We start from the raw sequence: 10405 nt of genomic DNA, 5'->3' as shown, positions 1-10405 counted from the left end.
CCGGGTGCCTTTTGCAGCGATCTGACAGGGTTCTGCCTACACTGGGCCTGGCTGGGAAGGCACCGTTCTTTAGGGCAGCCTGTAGGGTGGTGTCTGTTCCTTTTGTGACCAGAACAGCACTGACAACACGCAGATGTTTTGGCTGCCGCCGAGCAGTGCTTTTGCGGCATTAAGGCCGCCTCTGTGTCTCACGCTGCCCCGCAGCGAGCGGGCGGGAGGGCAGGAGGCTGGAGGGGGACGCAGCCGGGACATCTGTGCAAACGGATCCAAGGGCTATTCCAGACCAAGGTAACGTCATGCTCAGCAGTGGCGCTGGGCGGGGAGCTGGTGGTGTGTCTGGACCGGGTTGGCAGCGCTGTGCACGGAGCTGCAGAGCACCGCGGGGCAGAGGCACTCTTCAGCCGGAGACCTGGAGAGTTTGCTGCCCAGGAAACGAAGGCTTCCTCTCAAACGCGTTGCTTCACACACCAGATGGAGGTTACACACTGGAATACAGCAACAGGAAGGGCTGCAGATCCAGGGGCTGATGAGTAGGATTCTGTGGAATCCTACTCATGGGTAGGCTGTGGACTCTTTGGATTACAACCTGTAAGAAACTGGGTACTTACAAGCAGGTCATGGAGTAGAGGACACGCCTTTTTTTCCTGGTTACTTAGAGTGACTAAAGGACTGCATCATGCTTAAACTAGGATGGAAGAGATGTTTAAAAAAAAAAATGGTGCACACTTTGTATGGGGAAATTTTCTTTGTTTTTAATTTACAGCAGAAAGAATATAAAGCATTCAGAAAACATTTTCCATATTTTAAGGGCAATTCAAAACATTTTGCATGGTTCCAGCAGCTGAGTTCTTCAACAGATCCATTGATTCAGTGATGCTTTACATGCACGGTTACAAAAATAAAACTTACAAAAGAGAAGACATCTATACTAGTTTTACATGCAAGTCTTGGGGACCCCCCATTGGGCACCAGCTATTGTGTGGAACTGCCATAAGCGTGCAACCAGAGAGGGGGTTCATGTTATATTCTGTATTTCTTTCACACAGTATTACTGCTGTCAAATGTGTTTCACAAAGGAGCAATTCCATTATCAGAAGACAGAAGATCTGGCTCCTGGCACTTGGGAATTCGAATTTTCCCGGAAAGCTGCACTTACTTATCTTCTGTGAAAATGTAAGTTCCACAACTAAGAAAAGGGTGAGCAGAATCACTTCACTGCGGCGGGAGTCTTTCCCATGCCCCAGTAACACACCAAAGGGTTATGGCCCGACACAACAAAGCACTTGGAAGCTGTACCTGGCTTCAAGCATGCAAGTAGTTCTGTTGCACCCGTGGAACTGCTTGCATGTTTAACAGCAAGTACATGCTTTAACGTTTGGCTGAAGCAGGATCTAGATTGGTAGATACACCACCAGGCCCATGGATCTGGAAGAGTAATTTGAAATAGCTCTGTATATTACTGAATCATGTTCTGTGAAGACAGAGAAGTTAAAACATTTCCACTGAGGTCACTACTCTTGTTAGGAAAAGGTCGATTTGATATTGTCACCTGTTGGTTAATGGAAGCAACATTTTGGTTTCAAAATGTCAGAGTTCTTCCAGTATTAATACAGAGCATTTCCAATTAATTCCAAAGGAGATTCTTCAGCATCTCCGGTTCTGTTTTTGCACGAGAGAAAAATTTAATGGTTAAGATCCCAATTCCATACAGTAAATCGAGGCTAAGAGGCTGCCCACAGGCACAGAGTGAGCGCCAGGCCATTCGTTTCTCTTCTTTCCCTTTTTTTTTTTTTTTTAAATTGAATCAGGTCATAAAGCAGCAGTTCAGAAATGTACAAGAGAATTCTGATAATGAGCTATAGCACATCTACTGTAATTCAATGCTGGCAGTGAAAAGAAGTAATTAAAAACAGGTACAATTATAGAAAAGGCACCAAGAGCACTGACCCCAGGTTTTTTTGCCACAATCTTTGTTTTTACTCTTCTTTTAAAGACACCAGTTTAAAAGCTTCTTATGTGTGAATATTTTTAGGCTTCACAACAAGCCTTGCGTTTGAACGTTGCAGTTGGTGGCCGGGATCAAGCAAGAACAACTATTCCAAAACTAACAATCTCAAATTTACACCAGTCCATTCAGAAATTTTAAACTGCCGTGAGCACAGCAAACACCCAGGAGCAGTTTCTGATCTCAGACACGTGTACGTAACCCACAGCAATGACACGGACGTCAGGAGTTTCTTCCCTTACATTCCTGTGTATTAAAGATCAGAATCCAGTTCCCATTGTCAAGAATTTATGACAGTTTTAAATTAGTCTTTCAATTTAAAAACATCTGATTTCTTTGGCTCCTCACTATGTGGAAATAGCAATATACCATGACACCCCTACAAGATCAGTTTGCATCTTTTTTTAAGTTTTACTTAATTTTTTAAATTTTTTGTGCAATTTTTATTACATTTTCTGACTTCCAGCAGGAGATATGAAAATGTGAAACATATTTTCTACTTTCGTACTATTTCTTTTTTTTTTCATTTTATGTTCATTCTAAGTGTTCTTTATTGAAGTGAGTGTATGGTGGTAAGCTAGATACGGTTCTTGTACTCTTATGATTATCTGCTCTGCAAAAGTAACTTAATTTTCTTAAGCAATATTAGCATTCACATTACTTGGCACCATTGGCAAAAAAAAGAAAAGACAGGGAAAAAAAAAGGAAGGAAGGAATAAATAAATTAAATCCAACCAAACCAAACTCCTGGTAGCCAAAATCAAATGTAAACATATCCTTTTTTTTTCTTTTTTTTTTTCTTTTTTTTTAAAGTAATGTTGCTCTGCCTTTTTTTCCTAAGTCTAAATACAGTAGCTCTTTTTTGCCATTTAGTCATGCTTTAGCAAAAATGTTCTTCTAAAGAACATTTAAAATAAAGTTTCTTATAGTGAAATAAAGTTTTTGTTTCATTTTACAGACCATAGCCACTAATGCTTTGCTTTGTTCATTTCTTTTTCTTGAGTTCATGCACATATCTCTTTGTTTTAGTATATACAATATGTACAAACAATACATCCACACTCTTCTCGTTCATTCAGACAAAACTATACAAATAATAATTTTATCTTGCCAAGTTATTGACCCTTTGTGAATAAAATATTTAGTAATTAATCAATATATTCCCTTTCAAATATTTTTTTTCTCATTTTCCATTTCTACCTTCTATATATACAGAAACTGCCCAGATTTTGATGAAGTAGCCAAAATAAGAAATTTACTGGCCAGAATGCAGCACCACTCTGATCTTTAGGTGGTATAAAATGTCCAGGCAACATATGTATGTGACTCTGCAAAATGACACGAGGTTTGACAAGGACTTAAGATAAAAAGCTACACGTTTTACAAATTATTTGAAGAACTTAATTAAAATAATAGTACATGAAAGTAAGGCTTGAAAATAAAGTGCTGAATATGAAAGTACATGACAATTGATATGTTTGCAGGTTCTAGTAAAAATACAAAAAAAACTTTTTAAAACTTGCTTAAGCTGCTCTCTCTGTTCCTCATGCATTACCCGTTTATCTCATACACCAACCCCTTCTGTAAGTTCCCACGGGATGTATTAAAAACCTGCAGATTTAAAAAGTTGCATTAAGTGTGCTGTAGAGATTTAAATAAAACACAAAGGACAGAAGTGCGAAGGAAATGAGGATGCATGGACCCAATAAAGATGTACTGATCTAAGCCCCTCCACTGAGACTCTCAAAGCTTCAGTTTCTTGGAGATGACAGACAGGTGCAGGAACGGCATTCTTGTGTTGCTTGTGCATTCCCACCTTTTCTTAACAATATTTTTGGTATAATATTTGTACAGTTCCACATGTTGTTTAATACAGCCCTATATGAAAAGGATAATTAATCGCTTCTTCCTTCTTGGAGAATGAAGCAACTCACAATTTCCTCCTGGTGTCTTTTGTTTTCCCCATGATCCAACAGAAGATTGAGTTCCAAGATGTCTTGCTGAACAAATTAAAAGTTGTCCATGAAAGTGCAAATGCAATGACCAAAACATTACTGTTAAAATCCTGCAGCTGGTATTTCCAGAACTGCAGTGGCTATTTTTGTTGTTGTTGCATGTCTCTGCTAAAAACAGAAAATGAAAACAGTCTGAAAAGCAATGTCACATTGCTACGGGATGCTGCTGCGTATCTTCAAGTTCCTTGGCCTTTTTCAATTCTTTCACTCTGAAAAAACAAAGACGAGCTATATAACATTTCTATTGCAACTCTTTCAAGACAGAAAAATCAAAACGATTCCTTGCTCTAACCTCCCGTGCAAAAGAGCCAGCTCCCAGAGAAATGACAGGAGGGTCACATGTGCCTGACACTGCCAACAGCTGGAAGCGCAAGAATGGGCCACTAGAGATCTGGGAGAGAACACATTTGGAAAGCTACACTTTCCAGCTAATGTTTTTTCCTGACCTTTGTGGCTACACAGCTGGACTTCATCCTGGTCTTGGCCTATTTAATCACTTGGGGTTTTCTGGACTGCTGCTCATTAACTGTGTTTGCAGCTGCCTGCTATTCCAGCTATTATCACAGGGCTTTTCAGTGTGGACCTCTTTTCTCCATCCACCGCTGAAGCGGGGATGATTTGATGTTGTGCCCAGCACAGCAGGGACTATCAGTCAGTCACACGCGTAAGGGATGCCCACTGTTGATGCAGAATCTCATGTAAGAAAGGTGACTAGAAGAACCAGTATGGGTGTGAAGAAGGGCCATTTGCTTCACACTTACTGCTTAGCTGCTAGTGGCTGTATTTTCCAGCACATTATTGGCAGTAGATTCGTGTTTTTTCCCAGCCAGCAGTGGAGAACACTGTATGTCAAGGGAGATGAACCTACAGTGTGGAAGAGTCACTCTCCCTAGATGTGGTCGAATGCTTCAGTTCTCAGCTCCTTAAAATGCATGCAATACATTACCTCCTCTAGCACTTGTCAGCATAAGAGCTAAATCATCACTGAAAGCTGAAATAATTAAAAATTAAATTAAAAGGATGAAGAGAAAGGAGTAATTTCAATCCCATCAAGTAAAGCAGAATGCTGCATTGGTGCTGGAGTAGCAGCAGTCCTCTGCTCTGGCTGACAAACTGGCTCCATGTTGGTGAAGGCTCCCTGCAAAGGAGCCAAACCAGATCCACGGGGACTTCCTGTGCAGCCCCTAAACCTGAAGGCAAGTGCCCAGCCGAGCGTGGGGCAGCCTGGCTCTGCATTCTTTCGCAGAGAGCTCCTTGGCAGCGTAATCCCTTTGCCACCTGCCTCTGCTCTGCTCCCCCCGCAAAAGGAGCAGAGCGCAGCCTATATTAAGGTGAGTTAGCAAAGCATGTATGTGCCCAACTGATGTAGCAAATACTTGAAAGGACAAATAACGAAGTTCGGGTATGAAGAACTCTGTCAGAGCTGCAAGTCTGTGTAACAGAATCTTACGAAGTATGAATGAATTTAACAAAGCCCAAGTAAATATAGATAGTAAAAGATGTTGGGAGAGCTAAGCAGCAGCAGTGCCAGTTTGTATCTTCTCTATGTAGACTTCCACTCACACATCCTCTTTTGGCTCTTGCACCAGCCTGCTAATACAAGGATACTATGAAGGCTAAAACCTGAACTCTAAGTACACCTCCATTTCACTGTTTTGTGTATTCATTTGGCTGCTTCTCACTTTTCGGTTCAGCCAACTCAAAACTCTATCACTCAAAAGCGTTCTCTTTATTTGTCAAACTGGGGGAAACAGGAGTCAACGAATAAATCACACAAACTGATATGCAGGTCAGACCTTTGCTAATTACCTTAACTCCACCAAACTGTTTGAGAATATCATGTATGGAAAGACAGAGGGCTCTGCTAGTCCAAATGCACGTGCCATTTTCAGAGCCTGAAGACCTACATCTGAGAGGCCACAGCACTCCTCTGAAATCTGAGTCCAGCAGTACAGCTCTGCCAGATGCCATGAAGTGCTGTGATCCCCAGGCTGAGGAAGGAGCAAGGAGCACCACTTGTTCGGAATTCCTGCTTGAGTAGTGCTGTGCAGAGTCTAACTGCCTGACACGACTTTACAGAGAAATTTTCTACAGGGAAATTTTGGCTCTATGCAAGCTGGTGTCTAAAAGACTCTGCTGACATCAGGAGAGCGGCAGCTTCTGCACCACACAGAAGGCAGCAGCAAGCATCTGTTCGTATTAGGGTGCTAGCTGCTGGGCAACTCCAGATCAACTTTTCATGACAGGAAACACAGGAGGACTGGTACAGCAAACTGAAAACACTCACAAGTGCCAAACTCAACATCTTCATTTTTCTGACTATATTTAGTTTTCCTTCTTGCAGCAGAAAAGCAGCTTCTGCCTCCAAATTATTACTAATATTTCTGTTGCTTCTTAGAAGCAGAAGGTGAGCTAAGATCCCTGCTGCACTAGAAAAATGTGGAGTGCCTTTATGCACTAGGCAATTTTTAAGGCTTAGATTAACTATGTTCAAGACATCGTCAATTACTGTGTGATTTGCAGTGCAACTTCCAAGTGTTTTCTGTTGCACTTCAGTACTGTACAATTAACCTGTTATTATAGATCTCTTACTGAGAACATGCACATTAGATAAGCTGGTGGCTCTTTCACTGAGACATGCTCTACCTTAGTTCAGCACTTCAACATGCAAGGGCTACACTAATAAAGCACTTTTGCTGGAAGAATGCAAGACATGCTTTGCTGCAAACTTAAACCTATAGCATGCAATATCTGTACTGGTGCAGACCTGTTGAATCTGTTTAACTGAAACGCACATGCCAACAGAGGTTAATCACTAGAGCACTCCACCTTTGCACTAGTACAGATCCTGTTCAGAAACACGCAACTCTTTCCTCGGTCAAGTGTGCTTTACATTGGTGTACAGATTTTCAGGCTTACCAAAACGCTGCAAGTGCAATGATAACTACTGCTGAAAAACACAATCATAGGCTAGTACAGAATATGCTTACAGCAAAGTTACAGACTTTGAAATTTGTCATGGGGACATACAGTACTGTTTAGTATGTAATGGCTTAAAACAAACCCTGAATTCCATGGCATTTATAAACTTAAGCTTCAAGATGATGAACATTCAAATTTATTAAGCTATTGCATTTTTTTTTTTCAATTAGGCTAACCTCTGTGCCCAGTACATGTAATTGTGCATGTATTACATTAAAAATAAGAGTGCAGGTAGGTCCTCTGTTTGTATAATACACTGCCTGGTAGGTATGAAGACCTGCAGCCTGCGGCTGACAATCTCTCCCCCTTGCTCAGAAGAACTAGCCCTGGAAGGCCAGAGAAGTTCTCCGCTCTCCTGGCAGCTGGCTCACGGCCGCCCTGCTCTGCTCCGGCCTCTGCAGCGTTGCACAGCCCGAGTGGAATGGAAGCACATCTCACCGATACCAGTGACGGACAAATCCACGGCCACAGCAGCACCTGGGAAGCGCCGAGGTGGTGATGTGAATGCCCTGCTTCTTCCCCAAACCAGGGCTAAACATGAAGTGCCAGAACCAGCATAAGCATTAAGGTAGACACCAGACCCAGGTAATCCATTTATTTTGTAATTTAAAGTAATTGCTCTTAAGCAAGACTAAACTGCTTTACCAAGAGAAGCTAAAACTAATTGTTTACAAGCAATTAATTCTTTATTGGATAGTCTGTACTGCATCCTTTCCTGTAAGTTATTTTAGTCCTCACGTAACACTTTTTTAAAGTTCCTTACTCAGTGGTACTTTGATTTGATTTTGTAACAATACAAAGTGTCGAGGTGGGGTTGGTATTTCCTCTTCATTAATGCTCAGTATAATAAACACTCTAAATTTTCCAATGCAGTTATAAGTACCAGGGAAAAATTTGGACAAATCAGGATCCTTGAAAACAGAAAACCACTAAGTGCTGTGGGGAGAGCTTTTAAGTGAACAATACAGCATTGCCCTCATGCTAGAAGGTGATCTTTCTTCATGTCTTTCCAGTAAAATTTAGACAAGGGAAGAGGGTCAAGGTGTAGCATTCACAGTTCCAAGCATTACTAAACTGCCTTACGAAAAAGTGCACTACCAGAATTTATAGAATAGTACAGCAGAAAGGGTATTCTTAGCGAAGACGTTCCAACCAAGTTTGGTACACTTAGAGCGAGACTTTTTTTTTTAAGTAACAGGAAAAATGAGAGCGCTAAGAGCAACCAATATGAGCAGGCCACACAGTGATGGACGGTGCACAAACCGCTCCAGAGGTCTACAGGCACTGGTATGCTGGTGTGGATCACTTCTGGAAGAGCCTCCACGCTGCATAGGGACCACAGGACACGACAGCTCACGTGAGGCATGGCTGCAAGCCAGAGCGCACCAGAAAGGGTAACAGGCTCTGGCTGTTGCAAGACATCAAACAAGAAGTATCATCCTACTTCAGCAGCTACTGAAACCACTGCAAAGATCATATATTTGGTTTCACACTGATGAAACCTTCAACAGAAACGTCCTCAAGTAACATCTTCTCTAGACAGCAAGCACCTCCAAGGGATGAAGTCATTCCCTCAGCAATTGCTGAAGAGCAGATGGACGGAAAAAGCACGTGCAACAGAGATGACCACTGATAAGGTGTCTGGATCCCAGCCGTGGTGCTGACACACAGAAAGGGAAAAGAAGATGATTTCAATTGTGAGCTTTGAACCCTGATGCCGGGAGCTACGTCCTGGCTCTCAGATTGCTCTGGCCAGATAAAGCTTCTGCCCTTTGAACTGTGTTACTTCCTTGGACACCATACAGAAGGTTGCATCATTACGTGCTGAAGCAATGTAAAAAGCAACAGCCCCAGAAGCGAGCAGCAGCTCCTCTCCCCAAGTGCCCTCCCCAGTCTCGTATGGGAGTGTGTCAGCAAATGAATTAGGCCTACTGAGAAAAAGTTACAGCAAACAATGGCTTCATGGGTAAAGCATAACATAAAGCTGCTTCATCAAATTTACTCCATAATGCCCAGCCAGGGAAATGTTTAATGAGTCTGAATGCTGAGATCAGTAAAGGGCAGGGTGCAGAAGCCAGAGAAGGCTGTCTGACAAGTTACCTGTTGCTCTGAGAGCTGAAATGACCTGTGGGACACTTAAGAAAAGGGAGCTCTTGCCTTTTCCAGATATCTCATTTGGGCAGCAAAACAAGAAAGACAGAAAGGCCCAATAAGAATGACACCCCAGAGCACGCGGTCTGCGATTTAACACACATATTTGAGCTCCAAATACATTCAGCCCCTGCAAGAGGTAAACGAAAAAAGAAGTTACTTTGAAAACTTGTGTTGCAGGTACAATGATGCATATCCCAATATGACATTTTCTCACATCACCCTGAACTTGAAACATGGGACTTTTCAATCCCTTAAAATTTTCCCCCATTGTCAAACCTTATTAAGAGACATAAGAAACCGGGTACTTAAATGCAAAGGCTGCTGCATAGCACATATTAAAAACACACAAAAAAATATAAGTCCTAGGTGCACTGGAGTAGGAAAGTGTTTGTTGCTGAAATGTCAAGAGAGGAAGGGTATGCAGAGACCAACAAAATATAGTCGATGCTGTTTATCAGGTACAAAATAAAATTTTACTTACCAGAGAAACTGACTTCAGGTGTTACGTGCGCACTCCCCAAACTGGAGAGCAGCATTTAATCAAACCATAAGAACCAAGATGAGGGTAAGGGGATCTATTTTTATATGAAAGATGCCGTGAATGAACACATTTTTTATTACTCACGATGACAGACAAGTGCACTTATTCTGCCCCAGAGAGGACAGAAGTTTTGCTGTAGGCAGAAAGCGATCAACTAACCTAACGATGTGAAAAGACTTGCTCCTTGTGATCTGCTCCAGACCACCAGGAGTATGGCAGAGAAGGTACAAGGGGCCACGTATTTTTGCTTGTGTCCTAGACTTGGATTTTCAGCAAAGCTTTGCTTCATAGGAGGCTAGACTGGTTGGTTTTATTGATGAGTAGGGAAATATTTGTGTAGGAGGCATTGTGATTAGCTGAAATCTGTCCACTGGAACAGGTTCCTCTGAGGTGAGAGCTATTACTTAAAGGCAGTAACAACTGGATGGGTTTTTTTTCCTAGAAAGTCTCTTTAATTTCAACTGCAGAAAGACAGCAAGTTTTGTCTCCCAGAAGTCATTCAATGAACTCTCCTGCCCTCCCTCTTTACTGATCCTGATGTAATGTAAGCCACGTAAATCCAGAAAAAAAAAGATACTGACTTGAGAAGAGGTTTTCAAACTCAAACATGGAAGCAAATGCTGGAATCACTTATCTGCACACGCAGGCTACATGAACGTAGTGTCAGTGTATGGAATACATCAAATTTACATATTACAGACAGACGTA

General features: G+C 41.9%; 1 protein-coding gene across 1 annotated transcript in view; it reads right to left on the bottom strand.

Moving 5' to 3' along the window:
* Positions 1 to 2004: 2004 nt before the first annotated feature.
* Positions 2005 to 10405, bottom strand: part of CAMTA1 (calmodulin binding transcription activator 1) — a gene marked incomplete at its 5' end in the record, with an annotated part of 24850 nt that continues 16449 nt past the window's right edge. Inside the window, one exon of the mRNA XM_009867083.1 lies at positions 2005 to 4229. Within this exon, the coding sequence (XP_009865385.1) occupies positions 4197 to 4229 (33 nt within the window). The remainder of the gene's footprint in view (positions 4230 to 10405) is intronic.

Source organism: Apaloderma vittatum, unplaced genomic scaffold (assembly GCF_000703405.1).
Source record: "Apaloderma vittatum isolate BGI_N311 unplaced genomic scaffold, ASM70340v1 scaffold12143, whole genome shotgun sequence".
Classification (NCBI taxonomy): domain Eukaryota; kingdom Metazoa; phylum Chordata; class Aves; order Trogoniformes; family Trogonidae; genus Apaloderma; species Apaloderma vittatum.
Note: the sequence above shows the minus strand (reverse complement) of the source record. Positions and strands in the feature narration are given on the sequence as shown.